Raw genomic sequence first — 26,771 nt, forward strand, 5'->3', positions numbered from 1 at the left:
TGTTGAGTATCTACTATGTGCCATGAACTGTGCCAAATGTTTATATATTTTTTCATAAAATCTCCATGACAACTTGTAAATTAGATGAAAAACTGATGCTCAGTGTTTTGATAATTTGTCCATGGTCACACGTCTAGAAGTGGTAGTCAGGCCGAGCTCAGGATAAAGTCCATTATCTTTAACTACATCACACACTGCAACAGCAGATGCTCAAATGACTGGCCAAATAAAGGGCAGAATGGATTTACTTACGTTGTTGTTGGTCACAGCAAAGTACTGCAAATTACTCAGATACTGGATTTCTTCTGGAATGAAGGTCAGGTGGTTATAGCTTAGATCCAAATAATGTAGTTTGGTGCATAGGAAAAGCTGCAGGGGCAGATTCTCAATGTTATTATGGTCCAAAGAGAGTTGCTCTAGATTAGATAATGCCCCAATCTGGGCCGGAATATAAGCTATGTTATTGTGCCACAACTTTAAGCAGGAAAGATTCTGGAGATGCTGAAAGCTAATGATCTCTTCCACAGTTTTAAGGTTATTTTCTTTGAGGTTTAACTCATGCAAATTGTTCAGACTGAAAATGGAGTGCGGAATGCGTTCCAGGTCGCAGCTGATCAGCTCCAGGCTTTTCAGATTGACCATCTTTTTCAAGTTGTTCAATACAACCAGCTTGCTCCCCTCGTTATCGAGGGACAACTTCTGCAGCGAAGGCAGGAGGTCTGTAACGACTTGCGGGATCCGGGAGATGCTGCTCTTCAAGTAGAGGGTCCTCAGGTTTTTCAAGTCCTGAAAGCCCTCCAACTGCATGGTACTCACCTGCTCAGGTAGAACACAGCCTGACAGGTAAAGCTCCTTGAGATTCTTCAGATGAAATACCCAGCGTGGAATTTTCCCCATTTCAGTAAATTTCAGGCGGAGGATTTTTAAATTCTCCTCTAGAAAGGCCAGGGCAGGATGGTCGACCACCAGAGACGAATGGTACACGTGGAGCTCCTTGAGGTTGACCAGCTGCGAGACCGCAGAAGGCAGCTTGACCTCAGGGATCAGCTCCAGGCTTAGCACTTCAATTTCTGTCAGCTCAAAGACATTGTCTGGAAGACCGTTTAGCATGAAAAGATGCAGTTCTATCTTGTCCTGGGAATTTTTCACAAGCTTACTTTTGAGTTTCTCGACCGTCCATTCGTTGTTGAGGTTGATCTGTTTCAGTTTGTTCTCACTGACCTCTGACAGGAATATGGAGAAGCGTTTGGAGTAAAGAGGATCGTACTGATCAGCCAGATGCAGAATGAAGGCGAAGTCATTCTTGACATCCGGGATGTCACTGTAGTTGCTTTTTTCTCTCAGCGCCTCAAAAGAATATTGCTTCAGAGAACTCCACAGCATCCACCACAAGCTGTAGGAGGAGGTAAGACCATAAAGTATAACCAAGATGACATAAAATGAAGCCAGGACCTTAAATATTTCTGCCAAGGAGTAGACACACTGGTAGCGCTTATATCCAGTAAAAGCCTGCACATCCACTGAACAGTCAATTTCAAGAGTAATGTAGGTTAAAAAATACGGAACGTAAGTTATGATGAGGACAAACAAAATGACTTTGACTATTATCTGCTTCAGATACACTCTATAAATGATATCCTTCTGTTCCACGTGCATGCGGAACCTTTTCACTTTTTCAAAGATGGCTTTGGCCTGTTCGCCCTCCTTCTTGTCCAGGACGCTAGAAGTTGGGCTTTCTATGCCAGCTGACTCTAAGCCAGGCTGCGGGTAGGGCAATGACTGCTTGTTGGAATCAACATCAGCTGAGCACCCTGAGGAAGAAAGCAAAACCTTGGACTTGGAGAGTGTCAGGGGCCTCACTGACTGCTCGGCCACCGTCTCTGACAGGGCACGGGTGGTCCATGGAGAATCGAAGCACTTGTGAAGGATGGCCACAAAATGCTCGAGCCTGGAACTGGTACTGGGGTAGTGCAGCCAAAAGTTGCTGCAGGCTGCAAAGATGAGCGTGTGCAAGAGCACCAGGTAGGGAAAGAACTTTGCGAACCAGTGGAGCTGCTTCTCATAACAGACGGCGTCGATGTAGGAGTACTGCTGTCGGTGGAGGTCGTTCTGGATTCTGAGGGGGAGCGGAAGCGGCGTCCCGGGATCGGAAGACGTGTTCACGCTGGCTTTCAGGATGTCCCAAGGCACGGCGCAGTGATTGTCGAATTCCACCTTACACGGAAGACAGCACAGAACCCTGCTCTGTGTGAGCTGGAGGGCTCCAGCCAGCACGGCCACCAGCAGCATGATCAGGGTGATGTAATACCAAAAGACGTCCCACCACGGTTTTAGGATGTGATAAGACGACTGGGCGTCTGCTAAACATTTTAGCTCTGTTAGTGTAATCATGACTTTCCCTTGTAGGAGGACAGAAACTGGAGGAGGAAAATAAAAGAAAAACCACTGAAGCAAGTACCCCAAATAAGCTTAAACTCTAAGGCTTGTACATAACCAAGTAGGATTTAACTCAGGGGCAAAACCTGGGAAGCAGGGCTGATGATCAAAAGGTATCAAAGTTTCCTGGTTTCATTCGAAACCTTAGGCTATGCCAACGGAGCACTGTAAAGTCCCTTAGATGAGAGACCATTTGGTGACAGCCAGATTGGATCTGTAAAGGTATTTATTTGGTGCAGGACGTGAAGCAACTATCTAGTTTCCTCCTGCATCTTCACTTCATGCTAAGCTACTAAAAACCAGAAGCCGAATTTTCTTCAATCAACGTTAGGAAAACTTGTTCTTATGCTACTAATTTCTAACAGCCACATTTTGTACCTTCCAAATGGTCTGAATAAGCTCTCTTTCACATTCCACTCCCAAGTCTGGAGCATCGGGTATGACCTAAGAGTTGTGTTTCAACCATGACAAGGAACATCCTTTGAGCAAGCACTGCTTTATAAAATTATCCCTTAGGATGAGAGGGATGTACCAATTCTATGTTCAGAACAAACTGTGATTTAATACATTATCTCCTTTCCCCCCAAGCTCTTGCTTTGTAACTTACGTTTGCATCCAACTTAGAATATTTAAAAGCTGGCACAAAATGGTAATGGCTTAAAAAATGGATGGGGAAGGAAGCCCCAGTTGCAACACTGTGGAAGGGACTCTCTCTCATGTTTAATGTTTTGATGGCAAAGTACTAATAGTATAAATGATTAAGGGCACATGCTATTATTATTTTTGCCTTCAGAAAAACAAGGTGGATTTTGCATTTTCATATTTAAAGTATTCAGACAATGCTCTTTACAGAAATGATTTATGTAGTATTCAGCCTTACCTAAATTGTTTAAAAAATTGTTAACTAGTAAAATCCAGACCACCTATAAGACGGCACAGAGTAAGACACATAAAAGGAAATATTTGGATTTATAACAATTCTGGTTAAAAAAAATCACAGTAGCATCTTTGCTGGTGGTTCAGCTGCAACCTTCATCCATGGACTTCTCTTATACTTTTTTGAGTCTTAAGTCTTATCTTTCCTGGGTCTGAGTTTCTCTTTCTAGATACCCTAGTACTGGTAGCACCCCCAAGAAAAACTGTTTTGCTCTCATTAGTCTTCCTTCAAGGGACTGGTACCCTGCCTTGAACCCTAGAATCCCATTACAGAGGCTCTGATACCTATGAATAAGTGTCTTTTCTTTTGCTGGTCAGCCCTAACATATTCCTGACCATCTGACCCTGAACCCTATACCTTCATGCTCTCCCCCTTGCTAAGGCATCCCAGGATCCTTGATTTTAACTACTAACCTGGAGCACCACTTTCCACCTGCATCCTCTCTGGCCATCATCATATTATATGGATTCAACTTCCTCTTAGGACCTATGGCTTGATTAAATAATTTTCCAGAGTTTCCCTCCCTTACTCTAGTTTAGTGGGTCTATTTCTAACTCTCAACTCCTCCCCTTCTGCTTCAATCCACTGCAGTTAATCATAACTGTGTGTCAAGACAAGACAAAAACCAAAAACAAGAGGATTATATGCGACAGAAAGTCTGGGCTTAGACCCCAAAATAGCATCAACATGATGGGAGGAAAGGAGGGCAGAAATCATTGCTGGATGAACATGTGAAAAATACCTAAGGATTTTAGTTGACATGAATGCACGCATTAAGCTAATTGTTCATAGCTATTATGCAAAATATAGCTATATGCTATCTTTATGCTAAATATAGCCATAATATGACTATAATCTGTGGCCATATTAAATCATGAACCCAGATAAAGGGGCAACAGTCCTTTTGTGTCTGCCTGGTAAGATCACACCTGGAACCCAACATTCAGTCATAGGTTAAAAACTAATTGGGCAACAAAATAATCAGGAGGTACTTGTCTACGAACCATTTCCTATGGAGGAACACAGGTAACTGACGATACTCAGCTGAGATAAAAGATGACTAGGGGAACCTGAGAATTTATCTTTACATTTTTGCAGGACTACCTCTTGGGTTAAAGAATAAGTGGATTTGTTCCAGAGGCAGAACTAGGTGGGTGCACATTTTAGAAAGTGACATTTTGATTTAATCTGTAGTAGAACATCCACAGAAATAGTTCTGTGAAATAGTTCAGGCCCTTCTCCTACCTGGACTGACCTGAATAAGATGACCATCTGTCAAGGATGTTGCAAAGGAATTTCTTGTAATGGATAAAGAAAGTGAATGAGATCATCTCTAAGGGCTCTGCCAGCTCAAAGTCTATGGCTTTATTTGTCCCCTCAAAGATGCTGGGAGTTATATTCATTTCAGATACACAGCTGAAATTGTAGAAGAATGTAAACACAAACAGCTCTAACAATGAGGGTATTTGACAGACAGCAAATATTTATTCACAAAGAGCACAAGTCAACATTGGCCAAAACAATATACTTTAAATATTTATACTTACTATAATGAAAAAAAATGAATCCAATAAGTTGACTGTTCTTCAGTCAGGAGGCCTACACCTTTTGAAATTTCTTAGACACACCATCTCTGTGATTGTCTTCATTCTGTGAGAAAGTATAGATATCTTGAAATAGCTGTGGTCATACAAACAAACAAAATTGGAGATACTGTCGTTAGAGACCCTCTCCATCATAAGACATTACATGGCAAGTGGATTTTCATAGACCAGTTTACTTTTCACACTGGGAGACATTCTGGCAAAGCTATTTATATAAGACCGCATCCACATACCAGATTGCACTCAGCCTCTGAACTTCCTTAACTTACAGAGAAGTTTCTACAGAAATTTAGATGTTAACATATTTTAAAATGCTGTATCTACAACACTTAGATGAACACTTAGCTTCTTCCAAGCAGTCTCCATATGCTAATTTTGCTCATCCAATCCTCATACACAGTTGGTCTTATTTGCATTCATCAGATGGCCTGTCAAACCATATAATTTCTGCACTTTATCATACATCTATCCAAATGAGACTCAGTGCTCTTAAAATTTAGCCTACTGATTCATTAAATATAGTTACAAGTCAATAACTTTTTAAGACACAGCTCAGAAATATGACTGAAATTCTCTGAAATTATGACATTATTAAATGTAGCTACCCTTTATATTAAAACCTATTGGTTTTTGTTTCTTACCTTATAGGTTAATATAAGTCATTTTTAGCATCTACTTCAATCATTTGCAATAGCTTAAATTACATATATACTGATTAGTTTGGAATGTGAGGAACATTCTAAAACACACAAAATTTTTTTTAGTTGGGTGTGAAAATTGCATTTTTTAGTGCCTATGTATCCTCTGAAAACTTGTTGAGAAGGTTTATATATTTGCCTGGAAGATACAATCCTTTTTTGGTTTATTAAGCACTCAAAATCCGGCTCAGAGTACTGACCCCAAATTGTATTTAAGGTATTTTTAGCAATACGCTTGCAACCTTGTCATTTTCAAAGATCAACGAGTTAGCATGTCTGAAATTTACTTCGGTTTTACCAATCCATGTGTAAAGCCTTCTTTATAATTACTACTGAAGATCAAATTATTTTGCAGGCCAGAAAGCACAGTTAGTGTGTGACAACTCAGCATGTATTAATTCATACTTAGCACCACTGGAATATGAGTTTCTTATTCACAATTCATTTTTAAAAGACTGACAACATATGATACACAACTGCATTTATGTGTAGTTAAGCACAATAAAGACATTTGATCTTTGAAACATTTTACATATTCTTCTACTGCATTGCATCTGTAATGTGCCAGGAAAGAATTTATTGCATAACTCCAGAATGCTACCCAGCTGTCATGATACTTCCTGCACAATACAGTTTCCTTTAGATATTGCAAATATATTTTCTACTTTAAGCACAAAAAGAAAGAAGAGTCACAAACCTCCAACTACAGTAATATTTTGAAATAATCAGAATGAGAAACTACTATAACTAACCTGTTAGCAAACCACAACTGACGACAAGTTCGCCATATTTATTCTTTTTCTTATTTTATTTATTTAATTATTATTATTTTTTATTTGGCTGCGTTGGGTCTTCGTTGCTGTGTGTGGGCTTTTCTCTGGTTGCGGCAAGCAGGGCCTACTCTTCATTGCATTGCAGGGGCTTCTCCGGTTGTGGAGCACGGGCTCTAGGTGTGCGGGCTTCAGTAGTTGTGGCACGCAGGCTCAATAGTTGTGGCTCATGGGCTCTAGAGCACTGGCTCAGTAGTTGTGGCGCACGGGCTTAGTTGCTCCACGGCATGTGGGATCTTCCCGGACCAGGGCTTGAACCCTGCATTGGCAGGTGGATTCTTAACCACTGCACCACCAGGGAAGCCCTGCCATATTTATTCTAACTGAGAATTATTTGTAAAGAATTTTTCCTGTTCATCTTTTTAAGAATTATAAACTTTTCCTCTAATCATCTAATTCAGATTTCCTTTGATGAGTTCCTCGTCAATAAGAGAACAAATAAAAATCTGTTATTAATAATCTAATATCTGCTTTCCTACTTTCAAAGCACTTTCATTTACATTAATTTGTTTCATACCTACAACAAACCATTAAGATAAATATTATCCTTCACATTTTATAAACATGGAAAATAAGGCAGGCCCAAAGGAGTTATCTCGTCCAAGGTGACGAAACTGGCAAGAAATAGTAACAACTAGAACCCAGGTCCTCAGGCTAAAATCTTAGGGCTTGTCCACACCAGACCACACTGTCCAGACCATTTAATCCAATTAAGCCAGTCTGAGTTTTTTCAAAAGCTAAAAAAAAGTTGAATATTTAACTCCCTTCCCTAACTGCAACGGACTGAATGTTTGTGTCCCTGAAAAATACATATTTTGAAATCCTAATCCCTCAATGTGATAGTATGAGGAGGTGGGGCCTTGGGAGGTGATTAGGTCATGAGGGTGGAGCCCTCGTGAATGGGATTAGTGCGCTTATAAAGGGGACCCCAGTGAGCTCTCCTGCCCCTTCCACTATGTGAGGAAACAGCAAGAACGTGGCCATCTATGAACTAGGAAGTGAGTTCTCATCAGACACAATCTGCTGGTGCCACGATCTTAGACTTCCCAGCCTCCAGAAACTGTGAGAAATAAATGTTTGTTGTTTAAGTTATCCAGTCTGTGGTAGTTTGCTATAGCAGCCTGAAGGGACTAAGACATCAACTTACCCCAACATCTGCATTATAACTGGGCTCCATTTTAATCTTTGAAAGACAAGGATACAAAGGATATAGCTTTCCGCAACGTCTCCATTTACATACTATATAATCTGCTTTCTCAGCTAGACTTTTTCTACTGAACATTTTCCACTGAACAATTTAAGACTTTATATAAATATATAGCATCTGGATTTAATGATGTATGAAAAGTCTCAAGCATTCCTATATGTTAAATGATGTTAATTTTTCTAATTGAAGTGCTTAACTGGAGAGTTAGAGCATAGCTGTCCTTTGTCGTTACAAAATTTAATACTGTTTGTGTGTCCAGGAAATTTTTTCCAGACCATATTTTTGCAAACAATGAGGATCCAATCCAAATCAGATCTCTATTTCTAATATACAAATGCACTAAATCAGTTCAAAGAAACAATGTTAAAAGTAAAGGATTTTATGGTCCTAATCCCATTCCTTTAGCTTTTAAACCTCGTTTAAAAAAATCATAAAAGCTTTTCAAAGCACATGAATTCATCTGACAATCTCACCCCAAAGTCTCTAAGACTGGAACAACAACACTCAAGTTAGCCAGTCTTTACTTCCCACTAGTCCCTGTTTTACTTTGAAAGCATTTCAAAAACAACCAGTGAAAAAATAAACAAATGATGATCAGATGGTATTTAGAGTCATTGTATGATGAGAACTGGATGCTACTTCAAAGCTCTCTGTCTCTGGCCCCAGGCAGGGACACAGCCAAACAATACAGAATGGGGTTTCTCTATACTACTCTCACTGAAAATTGATTTTAAAATCGCCTTACATCCTTTCAAAATGCTTAGTCCTACTTCTCATCAAGACGTTTCTTGGGTCTGGGCTTCCCTGGTGGCGTAGTGGTTAAGAATCCACCTGCCAATGCAGAGGACACAGGTTCGAGCCCTGGTCCGGGAAGATCCCACATGACGCAGAGCAACTAAGCCCGTGCACCACAACTACTGAGCCTGTGCTCTAGAGCCCACGAGCCACAACTACTGAGCCCGCCTGCCACAACTACTGACGCCCGAGTGCCTAGAGCCCGTGCTCTGCAACAAGAGAAGCCACTGCAACGAGAAGCCCGCGCACCACAACAAAGAGTAGCCCCTGCTCTCCGCAACTAGAGAAAGCCCGCACACAGCAACAAAAGACCCAATGCAGCCAAAATTAAATAAATAAAAATAAATAAATTTATTGAAAAAAAAGATGTTTCTTGGTTCTAACATATATCTAACTGCAATTTTTTTGGTCTTTTTTTTGTTGTTTAACATCTTTATTGGAGTATAATTGCTTTACAATGGTGTCTTAGTTTCTGCTTTATAACAAAATAAATCAGCTATACATATACATATATCTCCATATCTCCTCCCTCTTGCGTCTCCCTCCCACCCCCCCCATCCCACCCCTCTAGGTGGTCACAAAGCACCGAGCTCTTTGAGTTCTCTCACTGAGAAACGATGCGTCAGTATCCAGGATTAATTTGCTCCTTTGCTTTATACTATTATAAATAACCCCATGAACCACTCTTCAGAAAACGGATGACAATTACTTAGCATTTTTCAAGCAGTTAAATGATCACTAGCCAGACACTAGTTTTGAGATCTAGAAGGGAACTAGGATTCATCTAGTAAAGTGTTTCTCTAACATCAATGTTCATAAATCACTGGAGAGCTTATGGAATCACAATGTGATAGGTCCCACCCTCGGAGTTTCTGATTCATTAGGTCTGCATTAGGCCGCAAGAATGTGTATTTCCAACAAATTCCTAGTTGATGTTGCTGGTGCAGAGACCACTTTTTGAGAATCACAAATCTAAGACAGTGGTTCTCAACTTCGGCTTCACATTAGAATCACCTGGGGTACTTTTATAAGAAACTTAATTAAACCCAGGGCCACTCTTAAAGAACACTTTAGTTGGTCTAGGTGAGGCCAGCAATTTTTTTTTTTTTTTTCCTCAAATCTCCCAGGAGGAGAAAGCTCACAAGATAGATTGGCAATGAAATATCTGGGGAAAGTGCCTACCTTTTAAGTCTTCCTGAAGTTTCAGCTGTCTAGAGTGCTCCCCACAAACTACAAAGTAACAGCTACCATCAACTACAGGAACCTTCAGAGATTCAGGTGTAAGGTGGGGGAATACTGAGTCACTGAGCTAGAGAGATTTGCAGGATGGATTTGAGGAGAAGGATTAGAAACAAGGGGCTTGAAAGGCTATTTCAATCACGTGGGCCAGAAATAATATGGAAAACTTTTGTAATATATTTGAAAAGAAGGCAGTGAATGAAATAGTCACTGTAAATGAAAATTCAATGCCACTTAGCAACATCAAATGTCCTAAGAGAGGTCCATGGAGAAACGGGGTCAAAGGGTTCCGATTCTGATCCTGTGGTATTATAGGATCTTCCACAGTTTATAGCACATAGTGTACAGTAAGTATTTGTACAATAAATAACTGAACGTACAAAAATGCAGAAGGCCGAAGAATATTACGTTCACATGTTAGGCAGGGTGTATCTAAGATGATTAAGCCTTTCCACAGAGAGGCTAGAACTTGGAAGCATATAGATGGGAAGGATTTGGCTAACTATTCTGCATATTCCAAACCTTAATAGCTTAAAATAGTTTTATTTCTTGTGATTCCGTGGGTGGTTCTTTTATTTCCTGGTGTTGGCTGGCACAAAGATGGCTGGAAGGTCCAAAATGTCCTCATTCATCAGGTTGGTAGTTGGTGCTGACTGCTGGCTGGTACTTTGTGTGAGACTTCTTGTGGCTGTTTGAGTGTCCTCGCATAGCTTGGTGGCTGGGCTCTAAAATAGTGCAGTCCAAGCAAAGAGGTAAAACCTGCAGTTCTTTTATGGGATAGCTCTCAAAGCTACACGGTGTCATGTCCACTATATTCTATTGGTCAGAGGAGTCAGGTACCAGCCCAGATTCAAGGAGGCAAATTCCTCCTCTCAGTGGGAAAAGTGGCAAAGAATGTGCAGCCGTGCTTAATCCACTGCAGGCTACTCTCTGCCCACAAATGATTTACATTCCTCCCACATGAAAGCCTCACCCTCTGCCAAGTCCCCCAAAAGTTTCATTCTGCTATGGCATCAAGTTCAGGCTTGAAGTCTAGGATCTTGTCATCTAAATCATGTCCAGGATGCTATGGGACAACACCCTTAAGATTCTTAGAAGCCTTTCTATCTAGCTGAGAAGACGCACTGCCTTAAATCTTTTTGAAGTCTTAATACAGGGTCCTATACCTGTGCCCTGGCTTTTATTTGCACCTTAAGACCAAGTTTTACTGCACTAGTGCTACTCTGGATCTGATCTTTCAACCTGAGGCCATTTCTTACTTTGAAAGAAACAGTTTTATTCACGACCCCAGAAAATTCTGGATTGGAAATATGTCCTCTAAAGTCTGCTTAAAATCTGAACCATTTCTTCTATAATTAATCTCTCTCTTACAATACTTTGGTCATAAGTGGTTTAAAAAAGTCCACCGGTACTTCCAATGTTCTGCTGGGAAATCTAAGCTAGATCCACAAATCAGTTAGGTTCATTTTTTATCTTCCATGTTACTGTAAGTGTCAATCTTGTTAATTTTTTTGTCAATACATAACAAAGGTACCGTTTTATATCCTCCAATAGCAATTTCCTCACTGCTCTTCGAGCCACCATTAAGAATCTTCTTTTTAAAAAACTTTTATTTATTTATTTATCTATGGCTGCGTTGGGTCTTCATTGCTGCGTGCAGCCTTTCCCTAGTTGCGGTGAGTGGGGGCTACTCTTCATTGCAGTGCACAGGCTTCTTTTGCAGTGGCCTCTCTTGTTTTGGAGCACAGGCTCTAGGCACACGGGCTTCAGTAGTTGTGGCACGCGGGCTCAGTAGTTGTGGCTCACGGGCTCTAGAGCACAGGCTCAGTAGTTGTGGCGCACGGGCTTAGTTGCTCCACGGCACGTGGGATCTTCCCAGACCAGGGCTCGAACCCGTGTTCCCTGCATTGGCAGGTGGATTCTTAACCATTGCGCCACCAGGGAAGTCCAAATAATCTTCTTACTTCCCCTTCAGGTTCACTGTTACCTGGTCTCAAAGCCAATGCCAGATGTTTTCTTGTGGCAACACCTTCCTTCTAGGTACCAATTTTTGTTTTGGTTCCTTACTGCTATGTAACAAACCTTCCCCAAACTTAGCAGCTGAAATAACCATTCATCATTTCTGGTGAATCTGTGGGATGATGAGGCAGTTCTGTTTCACATGGTGTTGGCTGGAACGCTGTGATGGCTGGAAGGTCCAAACTGCCCCAGTCACAGGGCTGGCATTTTGGCTGGCTGCTGGTCTGGAGTTCAGCTTGAGCTAATGACCAGGGGCTTTGCCACTCCTCCACATGGCTGTTTAGGCTGCCTCAGAGCAAGGTGACTAAGTTCTAAGTAGGAACGTTACAAGCACACAAAAGCAGAAGCTACAAATCTCCTCAAGGTCCAGCCTTAGAAATTACTCCACACCATTTCTTCCTTTTGATGGGGAGAAAAGGAAACAGATCCAGCCCAGATTCAAAAGGAAGGGAAATAGACTCCATCTCTTGATGGGAAAAATCACAAAGTATTTGCAGCCATCTTTAATCCACTATAGGAATTTGAGAGCATTTAAGTAGTAGATGGTGCCACAGAAATGAATTAATTCTTTGAAAGAATTTAGTGAGTGAAGAATAGAATCTCTCTCCCCTTTATAACATATCAGATGAGGAAGGACCATCAGACAAGGAACAGTAAAGGGGGATAGAATAGCAGGGTCAGTGAGGTGAAAAAGCAGCACAGAAGTCAAAGGGTTTGACATCATAGTCAAAACAGAGAAACCAAAGGAGAATAGTGATGTAAATACCATTCCGCAGCTTCTAACACAAAGCTGTGGAGTGGAAATGGATCTGTGAAACAATCAAATAATATGCTAAATATTAGAAAAGTTACCCATAACATCTGAAGTCCAAGGAGAAAGTTATTGAATACGACAATTAAGAGCATGTGAACAACTCTAGAAATCCTAATTAAATCGGAGTTGTTGAACTTTAAGGAACATTGTTTCACTATTCCTTGTTTCTGATGGTTATGAAATACATCGTGCATTTAATTTAGATGGTAATTGTGTTTTTAGAAAAAGACCTCTCAATTCTTTGATGCTTTAAGTAAGCTACCAAATTATCTAGAATACATTTAAAACAAAGAGAAGCTGCAGTCCCATTACTGTAATATTAACACTAGAGCATAAGCCACCAGTGGCTACATAATTCCTAGAATGTGTAAACAGACAGCAATCTCAAACCCTTCTCCACCATCTTCATTGTTTATAAAACCGTTTTCCTGACCCCCTCCCATCACCCCAGAGTTGCAAGCCATAAAGTCGAGCCAAACCCAGTCCCTGTGCAGTCCCTGGGGAATCACACATGCTCTCCTTTCAAATGACTAGCTGATGGCACTGATCATCAGCCCATTTGCTTCTGCAGTAATTCTTCCATAGGTGACCTACCTTTCACAGGAGCAGAATCATACGGACTATTTAACCCAAGAAGAAACCGCAGAGATCAGAGTCTAACTCTTCACAAATAAGGAAACTAAATTTCCAAGATGTTCAAGCAGCTTCTCTAGGGTCACAGGGTAGTAGAACATGGGCTCAAGGCCACCTTGCCTAATTTGAAAAGAACTGGGAGGCTGAGAGCATTGCTTCTGGTCACCTAGCCTAAGTAATAATAGGCCAAATAAAACAGGGTTTTGGAACATGAAGTTGCAAAAATAGTCCAGAACATTTCTGTGTTATAATTTCTTTAAACTATAAATCAAAATGAGATTTTTTTTTTTTTTTAGCTCTGGGACACACAAACCAGTGTATCCTAGAAATACTTAAACATATGATTAAGCCACTAGTCTTAACCTTTTCTCTAAAGTTAACATTTATATACATTCAATTATGGAGGTTAGGACTACAAAGGCATACCAAGGAAATATGAGGCCTTGTTTCTGCTTTCATGGGATTTACAATCCTATTGTGGAGAGAAGACATGCATAGTTGAGAGTTAGCAGCATCATCTTATACTGTCATTTCAGTGCCAAAATGAGTGGGATGATGGCCAAAAGTAAGCAGTGCATTCGGTTCTACACAAACAAAATATCCAAAGAGAATGGGTGAAACATTACTGAGAATGGTAAAGCAGTACTTGTCAAACAAAGGTCAGGATTTAGTCTGTCCATGCAACAAATATTTAGAATGTTTACTATGTGCCAGGCAGAGTTCTAAGTGTTAGGGAAATACAGATGTGCAAGACACAAGATCCCTGCTCTCAGGGACCTTACTGTGTAGTAAGGAAAGAGAGAAAATCAAATCCACACACATGATAAAATCAGAAATGTTATGAAGAATACATAGCTACTTCAGACCTGGGAGTGAGGAAAGGCCTCTTTAGAGGGACTACCATTAGAACACAGATCTAAATGGAGCCTACCAGATGATGATACTGGGGAAGATCATTCCAGGGAGAAGGAGCAAGAAGCTTAGGATGCGTGCAGATCAGAAGGGAGGACACCTGGCTGGAATGTCAGAAGCCTGGGGAAAGTACAGTAACAGAGGGCCTGCAGTCAAGATAAAGAGTTTGGATAGTAAGTAGTATAGGAGTGGTGGAAAAGCCACTGAAGAGTCATAAGGAGAAAAGGAGCTGATCTGTTACTAGCTTTTAAGAATTCACAGTCAACTCAATGAATCAGCAGGGAAATGCAGATATACTCGAGAAGTCCAAGTATCTACCTTCATCTGTAAAAAGAATGGTGTTCAGAATACGGCAGGGGACAGATCTACTGCCCTCACCACTGCTTTACCTGGACTATACGTTCAGAGCTGGGTGACACAGCTTTAAGACATAGGTCATATTCACAACACTGGAGAGCCATGCAATTTAATACAGTGTACAAATTAATCATTCATCGTGTCAAAGTCAAAAGCTCTGCCACAGAGCTAATTCAAGATTTAACTTCCACAACTGTAAAAGATGAATGATGTTTGCAGGAAGCAACAGGATATAGAACTTATTTCTGACTTACCTACTCTAGGAAAGCATGGCCATGTTTTCATTACCGAAACATGGCAAACCAATTCTATACATTAAAAATGCTACCCTAGGGACTTCCCTGGTGGCGCAGTGCTTAAGAATCCGCCTGCCAATGCAGGGGACGTGGGTTCGAGCCCCGGTCTGGGAAGATCCCACATGCCACGGAGCAAATAAGCCCGTGCGCCACAACTACTGAAGCCCACGAGCCTAGAGCCCATGCTCCGCAACAAGGGACGCCACTGCAATGAGAAGCGCGAACCGCAACGAAGAGTAACCCCCGCCCGCCGCAACTAGAGGAAGCCCATGCGCAGCAATGAAGACCCAATGCAGCCAAATTAATTAATTAGTTAATTTTAAAAAATGCTACCTTAAACAAAGATCAGAAAAATATAGACATGGAGTCATGGAGTCTAAGTCTCTCATAGACATTTATTATATTCCTTAAATCTTTAATGTTAAAAAAATGACAAATATCAAACACATACACATATCCTTTCCTACATACAAAACTAACAAAGGATAGGAAGATGACATTTTACCAAAATGTATACAGATTTAATTTTCTGTTTAATTGGTTTAAAAACATCAAAAGGACTTTACTCAAAACATCTGTAAGAATAGTAATCTCTTTTTACACACTAAGTATTCAGTAATTATTTGCCCCAAGCTACCAGTGTAATAGTAATTATCTTTACCATGTGTTCACAATTCAGAATATTAATCTTACCCTATGAATGCCTGGTCAACCGGAAACTCTGCAATTAGTTTCTATTTGAAAAATTCCTAAAGAGAAATCATAAACATATTGTTATATTTTATGCATCACAGGACTGCAAGACAATTTATCCACTTATGTGGTTCTAAAGTTTCAAACATCTATAACTTTATGAAACATATAAAAGATAACTTTTTTAAAAAGCCACTGCTGTTAAAGGGATCACTTTCTGACCTCTTACAAAAGGTGTCAACTAAAACCCAGGGAGAGAAACAAAATCACTGTCACAAGCTACACATTTAATCCCATCACCATGGCAATTTACAAGGCATAAAATATGAACTTTAAATTTTTAATGAAGAAAGAGGTAAGCATTATGAGGCACCACTCATTTTATAAATAAAAGATAGAAAAACTCATTGAAAATATCTATGCTTCTTACAGAAAATAGGGAAACATGGGGAAAAAACAACTTAACGTTTAGGATCGTTTTCCCCTTCCAGTTTTGTTTTTGTTTTTGCTGGCCTGCTAGTTTTACACAACTATGCCATTATAAAATTCAGTGTTATGATACTGAGATCTCTTTTTGCCTCATCATTTCTCATAGGCTTTCTCGATGTTGTTGTAGTTTCTCGAAACATCATTTTTGAAGCATAATAGTTCATACATGGCTACGTCATAGGTTACAAAATCATTTCCCTACTGAACCTTATGTTTTCCCTTTTTATTACTAACAATGCTGTAAACATCTCTAACTCTGTTCATATGATTTCCTTTGCGTAGACCTCCAAAAGTAAGAGTAATAGATCAAAGAGCATGAACAGTTTAAGGCTTCTGATATATAACATCAAATTACTTCCCAAGAGGATTATACTAATTTTCTCTCCTATAAACGATATGAGTAGTACTCTCACCAGATGTGGGAATCATCATTAAAAATAAAAGTCTTTGCTAATTCCACACATGAAAAGGATCTTGTTGCTTTATCGTGCATTTCTTTGAATTGGGTTGAATGCGTCCCAACATGTTTTAACAATGAGTTTCATTCCTCCTTTCTGTTTCACATTTACCTAAACCAGAGTAATATTTTGCTGAGAAGATATAAATGCAGAACTTAATGAAAGCTCTCTCATAATGACAACTTGTCATCTCAGAGTGCAGCCATTGCTGCCAAGTAAAAAAACAAAATGTAGCTCAGTTTCTTTATCCAGCTTAAAATCACTCAAATTAATTTTAGAAACAACAGCAAACATTATCACCTTTCTTCCTCCCCAGCAGCGAACCAAAGTATAAGTTGCAAGAATGAAATGTGAAAGTACTAAATGGCAACGCTTCTAAGAATAGAAATAAACAGTCCATATTAGGCAAGATCAAAACAGGACTTGGACTGTCACAGTACTTGTGACAGACCCAGCTGCTGAGGAAGCATCAGTGGGCTCCCCAGCTAGCTATGCTGGATGGGTGTTATAAAACCGGCTTTACCTACCCTCTGAAAAACATTTACTCTCCCCAGGGGCAAGACACAAGATGTGTATTTTCACTGAAAAATTCAATTCCAAGATAACCTAAAAAAATATATCCTGGAAGATTTGGAGATGACAAGCCTAACACTGAGAGCTCCCTTTCTCAAATAAGAGCTCCTTTCAGAAGGTTCCCAGTGAGGGACACAGAAGGGAATGCTCCCAAGTGACTGTGGATTAAGGAACAATAGGGGATAATCAGCTTTCTGAGAGAAAAACAAAAGGCCAAAAGGCTTTTACTTTGAAAACTGAGAAGTCTGGGTGCTCTTATTTCCTTCTGGTCAGTGGAGACAGTGGAGACTGACAAAACAAACTCCTTTGTAGTAAAAGCAAAGGCCTACGATAAAATTTCAGAATCTGAGAAAGGCTTTCCATTTGGGAGAATTTGTCTTTCAGTGATAGATTCCTTTTTTATTTTTATTTATTTATTTATTTTTGTGGTACGCGGGCCTCTCGCTGTTGTGGCCTCTCCCGTTGCGGACCACAGGCTCCAGACGCGCAGGCTCAGCGGTCATGGCTCAGGGGCCCAGCTGCTCCGCGGCATGTGGGATCTTCCCGGACCGGGACACGAACCCCCGTACCCTGCATCGGCAGGCGGACTCTCAACCACTGCGCCACCAGGGAAGCCCTAGATTCCTTTTAAGATTTAGCAAGAAGTCAAGAATCTTTGCAGATCAATATGGCAAGAATCCCTGCAATGTCACACTTATTCAACCTGCCTTGTGCAATTCCGTAAGATTAAGGCTTTAGGTTGCGTAAAATTAAAGTATCCTATTTTCATCAGTTTGAAAGGTTCAAACTCTGAATACCAGATTTACTTAAGAGAGGGACATTTCACTTCACCATCGGTCCCACCCTAGGATCACTCCATGAATCACCGCCATGAGCCACGCCGACCTCCACAGGCTGCGTTCACTGGTCTTCCATCTGCTTTCCTGGAATACTTTATCAATAGTTCTCTCACACTGTTTTATGACATGTAATAAGCTACTGCCTCAAGTTCCTTGAGGACTGGGGCAGAATCTTATTTACCTATATTCTCAGGATCTATCCCAGCATCTCTTTCCGAGGCTAGGTTAAGCGCCTCGATATTACGGCAGCTTCCCTGTACCAATTCATCAATGGGGTGTTGAAACATCTTTGGAAAGTTAGCTAAATTAAACTAAAATAGTATCTACCAGACTTTTCTCAGGGATTGTTCAGAATGTGGTTGGAAGGAAAGACAAAGAGACTTCTGGTCAGTTGAGATCCTGGGAACTGGCAGAAGGGGGAACTAGAGGGGCTCTTTGGCTACCCTCCTCCCTCTCATACAGCTCCTGGCTTCTCTTCAAAACGTTGTGGGGCTTCCCTGGTGGTGCAGTGGTTGAGAGTCCGCCTGCCGATGCAGGGGACATGGGTTCGTGCCCCGGTCCGGGAGGATCCCACATGCCGCGGAGCGGCTGGGCCTGTGAGCCATGGCCGCTGAGCCTGCGCGTCTGGAGCCTGTGCTCTGCAACGGGAGAGGCCACAACAGTGAGAGGCCCGCGTACTGCAAAAAAAAAAAAAAACACAAAAAAAATGTTGTGAACAAATATTTAAAGAATAGCAGTCTGAAGTGACATCAAATCGTTAGCCTGCCCAGAGTAACAAGTTAATAGCCCACCTAGGGGGCTCCCATGTCTCAGTCCTGCCCCTGCGCTCATCGTGAATATAGAGTAAGCAATTATTGAGTGAACCAATAATACCAGATCAGGTTTCCCCACCCAGTTAGGAACCAAGGGTATGGAGGAGCAGGCCTGGCTCTCTGGAAGACCTGTGCACACATCTGCTGTACAGACACGGTGGGCCTGGAAGGGTGATAAGCAAAGCAGTGGGGACAGAGCCTCAGGCGTTGCCACCTGCTGAGATTCAGAGGCAGAGGCTAAGCCTTCACCCTTCAGAAAGAAAGGAGAAAATTTCATATTTGCCAGCTTACTCACCAAACATGACATCTCACAAGTCTGAATGCAGAAGTGCTGCCAAATTCAGCCTGACTGGCTACATTATAATGACAGTGAGTCAATGTGAATCAGTGATGGGTCAATGCATAAATGCCACAGCAGTCTTAAATGACCTTAATATCATATCAAATTATGATTTCAAAATTCTTCTTTTGTACAAATTAACAGTATAATGCACCAGGAATAAAGCTGGGACCGGCAGAAGCGTCAAGATACCACCCAACAAGGATACTGTGTACCATGCTATTCTGTGCCCGTTTCTTGCCCAGTCCACCTTTCCCCAAGACCACAGGCTTTGGGAAGGTAAGGACTTTGTCACCCAGGGCCTGCCACATATGAGATGCTCCCTAAGTGTCGTAGTTCCACAGCCCTGTGTGCTATTATCAAGCTAACAATATTTCAGGTATAGGGATGGTTTCAGTCTCATAAAACCAGTAACTTCTGATCGTGATCACTATAAGGAATGCTATATCTGCTCTACCACACTGTTAACCCAACAACAAAAATCAAATTGCCATGCATTGCAAATCAGACTAGTGTTTACATCAAGCTCATTTCTAACCACAAAACACAAAAGTTTAATGTTCACCAAGTACTGAATGACCGTTAAACACAAAAGATGTTTAAAATAAACACTGCTACTCACTCAACCCCCTCCCCCCACCCCCAACAAGTAGTTGTTCCATACTGGTGCTTCTTTGGCATCGAGGGAATGGTGAGTGCTCTACCGTTGTTATTAAACTGCATCACAAATAGCTGGTCAGATGCCTCCCTGCCTCTCACTATGAGCTCTTAGAAGAGTTCAGTGGGCAAGACAGGAGCTAACACACAAGAAGTTCTCAGTAATTGTCTGTTGAATGGAGAAAGGTGGTGGGAGGTGGAAAGGGGAAAGCTATCATTTTACTGTGCACTTAGTGAGGTACATATTATGACCTCAACTCAACGGTGGGAAGGGTGAGGATGGGAGGAACCAAGAAGCTTGCTCAGGCTCAAGCTCACAAAGGAGAAGAATTCACACCATCTGCTACACCACCTCTCCAATAAGCTACGTTAAAAGGAGTTTTACATAGAATGTGACATCGCTTAAAAAAACACCGACAATATCTTTTAGAGAAACTGAAAGACACAATCTAAAAATCAGATCTATATAGTTTCCCTGTTCATTACTCAGTATTCCATCTAGTGAAAGAGAATCAACAACTGCTCCCTCCATCCTGCTTGCCTCTATTAAGTAATGAAGATCAACGTGAACAGGAGTGCATCTTACTGGCACAACCTCTTACAGAGAAACATTCACCCACCCCTGTAATGACAAGAGGAATAACCCAAGTTTAATCTGTATTTAAATGATCTTTTCCATGGGTTTTATTCCTGGCCTTCCTATTAAAATGTGGTTAGACTAAATTTATGCCACATCACCTAAATAGGACCTTCTTTCTGAATGACTTAATAAAGAAGTATCGCATGTCTTCAATCTGTTAGTTACTTTGTTAGGCTTAGTTCTTACCTGACACTCTTAGGAGGAAGGGAGTATAGCAGGATGGTTAAGATCAAGTTCTGACTGTGTCATTTACCATCTGCTTGATCTTAGGTAAACTAAGTATCAATTTTCTCATCTGTAAAATAGAGAAAATAATGGAGTTGTTTCAAGAATTAAATGAGATAACTATAAATCTAATGTTTAGCATAGCAGGAGGTACAAAGCAAATGCTCAAAAATGACAATTTATTAACTGAGTAGTAGGTTTATTTAAAGTGAATTCTTTAAAGGTTGGCTTTAAATTATCCTGTAAAGAGAAACCAGACTGGATATTAGGGGGTTTGGTTTTCCACCCAAGCTAGAGATTTCCATGCCATGTTTTGCAATGTATCACAAGACTCCAGTTACTAGAAAGTGTTGTGCAATATAAATATAAATGTAATTTACCTCAATTATTTAATATATGACACATAGGGAAGACCAAGTATCGTGAAGCCAGAACAATACAAGGTGATGCAACATTTTTAAAAAGTTGACCTGTGCAAGTACCCTCTACTTTGTGATGCAATGCCTGTCTTCCCAATCAAGATTCATGCTGCAGACAAGTCAGATATAGCCAGTATCACCCAAGGCCATGTTTTAAAATCTATAATCACAGATGCACAGCAATGTGAATGTGCTTCATGCCACAGAACTGTACACTTTAAAATGGTTAAAATCGTAAATTTTATATTACATATATTTTACCACACAAAAAAAATCTATCATGTAAAACAGGAAGACTGTTCTGACTGCTTTAAAATGAACACAAATGGATTCCACAAAATAAATATACAGCGGGCCCCCATGTACTAGAAAACATACCAACACATAAAAATATTATTTTACTGTGTCAAATTTGCTTTGTCCATAATTCATAGGTTATTATAATAAATACTAAATATTTCATTATCAATTTTTTTTACCTTTAATTGGAAGGATTTGGGTGGGGGAGATATGTTCTCACTAATTTGCCTAGAAAAGGTGTGGGTCTCTTTTATACTAGATAAACAGCCATATATGAAGCTAACACATTCAAATATCTTCTAGTGACTAGCTAGGTAAACACACACATGAGATCTTTTTTTTCTCCTACAATAACCACTGAAGCACCCACATGTTTACAGCAATCAATAATAACTTGAGATGAATTTGCAAAGTATTTGATCCTCTTGTTAATCTTTTATTTAGAGGTCAATTCAGCAGAAAGCATCTAGGACAGCCTTATAGGGTGCGAGTCGGGGTGAGGGAAGGGTTGGTGGTAAGGCAGAGAGATTGTGTGTGTATGTGTGTGTGTCTGTGTGTGTGTGTGTGTAAGTGGTTAGAGAAGAGCCATCATAATCCTTTACCTTAGTCATAGCAGACATACTTATCAGGCACTTACACTAGTCAATCAATCAATCCCTGAGGCTTTCACAATAACATGTATTTTTGTAGGACTGCCTTGTTACTTCCTTGGCCTCTGGATTATGTGTGGTAGAAATGTCCATTCAAGGCACGAGTGAATAAAGGTAGTGATCCATATCAAATGAGAGACCATTTAATAGCAATAGCTGCTCTGCCTCTCTATAGGGCTATACTGAAGAAGGATGAGGGAATGTAGTAATGAAACGGGATGTTTAAATGAAGGAAAGTAACCATCACCATGGCACACAGAAGACGACTATGAGGCATCACACCCTAACAGAAAGAACCCTGACTAGGTGTCAGGAGACCCAATTTCTACTCTCTACTTTACATCTAACTGACAGTATAGTGTTGGGCAAGTCATCTCACATCATCTGACCTGACTTCCCTCACTTGTCATGTTCGAGAGACAGACAAATGATAGCTGGACCCTCCACTTCCTGCATTCCTCTATCCTGCGAGTTGATTAATTGCTGCTGGAGCTAAGGGAGACCCAATCTGAAGAAACTCCTATGGAGTGGTGAGAATCAAGAAGGGCTTTGAAAGAAGAAGGTGACAGCACCAGGAAAAGCATTAACCCGAAGATGGCTGCTGCATGTTTCCTTAGAAAGAGAGCACACTGAATGATCTGCAATTGGAAACTAATAAATTGGGCTTGCCAAAAAGAGTAAAAGTGGGTCATAGCAAGAAAAGAAGGTCATCAGGTCAAGCATATGAGGAAAGCATTGATCTTAATTGAAGGGAAAAAGGTAAGAGGGAACCTTGGAAGGGTCCTAATACTACCATCTCTCAGGCAGCGGGGTTCGCCAGGATTCAGTCACTGACCAGTAGCTTCTCTGCTCATGCACATGCTCTCCTGGGATGACATCCTCTAGTCTTAAGAATTACCCAGGGCTTCCCTGGTGGCGCAGTGGTTAAGAATCTGACTGGCAATGCAGGGGACATGGGTTCAAGCCCTGGTCCGGGAAGATCCCACATGCCTCGGAGCAACTAAGTCCGTGCGCCACAACTACTGAGCCTGTGCTCTAGAGCTCGCAAGCCACAATTACTGAAGCCCTCACACCTAGAGCCCGTGCTCTGCAACAAGAGAAGCACTGCAATGAGAATCCTGTGTACCCCAACGAAGAGTAGCCCCCGCTCCCTGCAACTAGAGTAAGCCCATGCGCGGCAACGAAGACCCAACGCAGCCAAAAATAAATAAATTAAATAAATTTAACAAAAAAGAAAAAATAAGATAAAGGAATTATCCACCACCTCCCTGTAGATGATTCCACAAAATTATATGACAAGCCCAGCTCCCTAATCCTAAACTGCAGAATCATCTCCCCGCTATCTTCCCAGCTATACACTGAGATGTGTAGAAAACAAACTCAGCACGTCCCAGACTGAACCTGCCATTTCTTCTCACACCCACACCAAACCTGCTCTTCCTGAGTGCCTGAATATTGGAAGCAACATTAACACTGCGAGCTGAATGATGTTGAAGGTTGACAGCAACATCAAGAGCTCAGGCACCTAACCCCAAACCTTCTTTTCTTCTATTTTCTGAAATCAATTGGTTCTTTTCTTAAACTACTCCCTTCTTTTGCATCCCAGCTACCACTGCCTTGGGTGGAGGCTGCCTCATCTTTGGGGAAGACAGCTGAAATATTCTCCTCTCTTCCCTTCCTTCGTCCCATTTCCATGTTGCAGCCAGAGAGCTCTTTCTAAAACACATCACCTCCTGATTTGGTTATTTGTTATTATAAGGACAATGTCTCAGGGAGGTGGTGGGGGGCAGCAGCTGGCACTGGAACACGACGGAAACGAGTGCTATCCAGCTTCTCTTGTGGTTTTATTAGCTCTTGCTATTTCCTTCCCAGGAATGCTAGTGTCTGACCGCAAAAGGCTGGGCAGACTGGACATATTCTGTGATCACCACTCACTTGAGGACAGCTGGAATAGGAAGAATCACATGGCCACATGGCTCACCCTGGGCACGCACACAACCTCACAAGTTGGATATGGCTGCCTTTAACTTCAGCTCATGCTGCCCGTGTCATGGATTCTGATACAGTTTGGACTACTGCTGTGAGAGGAAGGAATTTTTAAAGCCTCTGGCTCTGTTTTTATCTACATGTTACTGGTGTCTATGCTCCCAGAGATCAGGCATTTTTACAGAAGTTTTATTCTGCTTCCTGGTCAGCAGCAGTCATTGCTAGGGCAGTCAATTCTGGAAGCACAGAGCCATGATCACTCCTCCTGCTGAGATGTTGCTCTGTGGATGTTCTGGAGCTGCTTTAAGTAACTGCAAACTGCCTACTTTTTATTTATCTTCATATCTTTTGTTCCCCTAACCCTCCACTCCCCCCACAAGTGAGGGTAAGAGGTAGGGGCTGGTTTTCTCTGCTCCCAGTGTGGAAAATAGGCACTGAAACGATTCCCAGGCCCGTCTCCACTGCCAGCTGCAGGGGCTAAAGCAAACCACTCGCCCAAGTCCAGGCCGCCATGTCCTCGGCTTCAAAATGTGGCCAATCATACTGGCCCTAAGCTGACAGTAGTGGTAAAAGAAATACTGTGGAAGCATTCTGAAATCATTAAAGGTGCACATAAATGTAAAGGGGAACTCATTAGAGAAAACCTTTTTTTTTTTTTTTTTGCCAGTAAAGTAATTTTAGAAGAGGATGCTTTTGGCCTTGGAGCATTATCCTAAACTGAAACAAAACAACCCATGGGGGCCTCCCTGGTGGCGCAGTGATTGCGAGCCCGCCTGCCGATGCAGGGGACACGGGTTCGTGCCCCGGTCCGGGAGGATCCCACATGCCGCGGAGCGGCTGGGCCCGTGAGCCATGGCCGCTGAGACTGAGCGTCCGGAGCCTGTGCTCTGCAATGGGAGAGGCCACAACAGTGAGAGGCCCGCCTACCGCAAAAACAAAACAAAACAAAACAAAAAACAAAACAAAGAAAAACAACCCATGAAGTGAGTCTTATTTACACCATTTTGGTTCCAAGGAAACAAAACGGCAAGTGTTACAAGGTCACTGACACCCCCTCACACTTAAGTCCTACTACAAAGTCAGAAAGAATTTTTTTGAAAGGCACAGGGGTCCAGGTAGAAATATGTGACCAAAACACAAAACCGGCAGTAGTCTCCTCACTGCGAGAAGATAATAGCGCGAGCAGAAAGTTCTTCTCCAAATCCACCTTGCAGTGATGGACTGAAAATGGACCATTCACACTATCAACTAGGGATTTAAAAAAGAAAGAAAAAAACAACAGCTGCAACCTCTGGCTCACAGTGCCAATGAACTGCAGCCATGCCTGTCTGCCCAACCCAGAGAGGACTTTGAAAACATCACGGTCAGCCAAGACTGCTTATCTCTTCCAGCTCCTATTTTCGCTGGAAGAAGGTGTGGGAAGTAAAGGATTGAGCAAGAGAATTAAGAGAGAAATAGGTCAGTTTCGAAAAAACCAGCTCTTGTGTCATCGGTGTTTCAGGTAAAAAGTCCACTTTCACCTCGGTGTTAAATCAGTGCTTCATGTTTGCAACTTGGTTAATGGCTGCTGGTGGTCAAAAACATTGGTTTTCATTTGTTCCTCTGCTGGAGCAGAAAAATGTCTGGTCTCCATTTAGGATAAACATAGTGAGTTGTCTCTTTTTCCGACATTACCTTCTCTGGCACCACCTGGGTGCCCTGCGATGCAATCCTATCCTGATACTTAAGTGAGTGCAAGATTCCACAGGTCTAAGTGCTCAGTCCCACAAGGCTGCCCCCACTTTAGATGCCAGTCTCAAGTCCCAGTTACTCAGATTACCCACACTTCTGTTCAACTTAATTACAAATTCAGGGGCTCCCACAGCCCCCTCCTCAAGGTTGATAATTCACTAGAATGACTCACAGAACTCAGGAAAACCCTTTAGGTTTACAGGTTTATTGTAAAGGATACAACTCTGCACCAGTCAAACGGAAGAGATGCGTAGGGAAAGGTATTTGGTGGTGTGTGTGGGGAGGGTGAGCGGTGGGTGTGGAGCTTTCATGCGCCGTCTGAGTACGCCGCCCTCCCAGAACCTCGATATGTTCACTCACCTGGAAGCTCCCACACTCTGTCATTTAGGGCTGTTTCTGGAAGTTTCATTACATAGGCATCATTGATTAAATCACAGGCCATTGGAGACTGAAAATCTCTAGCCCTTCCCCCGTCCTCAGAGGTCAGGGGGTAGACTGAAAGTTCTAACCCTCTAGTCACCTGGCTGGCCCCTCTGGCAACCAGTCCTCATCCTGAAGCTCCCTAGGGGCCCATCCAGAGTCACCCCATTAGCATAAAGCCAGGTAGGGCTGAAAGGGGCTCATCATGAGTAATAAAAGACGCTCCTGCCAGGAAATTCCAAGGGTTTTAGGAGCTCTGTGCCAGAAACTGAGGGCAAAGACCAAATATATATGTATTTCTTATTATACCGCTCATAGACGCCCACTGCATGAGAATAGTCTTACAGGAGGGCTAATTCTTATTCAAACTAGCTGCAATTTGAAACAGTGCCAAGCAGTCCACTTAGAAGGCCAAGCTCACCTGCAAGGGCCAAATAGAGCAGGCAGTCATTTAAGCCACGGATGTCCTGAGTTAATGACTTAGAGGAGTTACTTCTTAAGGGACCCCTTCTCTGACCAGGCCCTTCACAATGTGTTCTTTTAGTTCTCTATTCCTTGTTTTCACAGCACTTAGCACACACCTTCGTGTAATTGTTCGATTAAGGTTTACTTCTCTCCCACTAAAGTATAAGCTCTATACTTTAGAGACATATACATGTATATGTATATACATGTATATGTCTCTTTAGAGAGACATATAAAAAGAGACATATACAGATGTCTCATGCTCATCATTGGATCCCCAGGGCTTAGTAGGCAGAA

At 41.6% G+C, this 26,771-nt stretch overlaps 1 protein-coding gene across 3 annotated transcripts in view; it reads right to left on the reverse strand.

Annotated features, from left to right (window-relative positions):
• The window catches only part of LRRC8B (leucine rich repeat containing 8 VRAC subunit B), a 75,531-nt gene that overhangs the window by 20,141 nt on the left and 28,619 nt on the right, over positions 1-26,771 (reverse strand). The window contains exons 2-5 of one of the 3 annotated variants that reach the window (XM_022553302.3): positions 20,465-20,573; positions 15,471-15,526; positions 4,921-5,023; positions 253-2,417 (exon numbers count right to left, since the gene is read on the reverse strand). In XM_022553302.3, coding sequence (XP_022409010.1) covers positions 253-2,391 — 2,139 coding nt within the window. In that variant the 5' untranslated portion in view covers positions 2,392-2,417; positions 4,921-5,023; positions 15,471-15,526; positions 20,465-20,573. Of the gene's footprint in view, positions 1-252; positions 2,418-4,920; positions 5,024-15,470; positions 15,527-20,464; positions 25,676-26,771 lie in introns of those variants that run through there. The other 2 variants (XM_089919898.1, XM_022553303.3) reach the window with 2 other exon arrangements.

Source organism: Delphinapterus leucas, chromosome 1 (genome assembly GCF_059928025.1).
Source record: "Delphinapterus leucas isolate spDelLeu-1000000601 "Yukka" chromosome 1, BTC_Dleu_Yukka2, whole genome shotgun sequence".
Classification (NCBI taxonomy): Eukaryota; Metazoa; Chordata; class Mammalia; order Artiodactyla; family Monodontidae; genus Delphinapterus; species Delphinapterus leucas.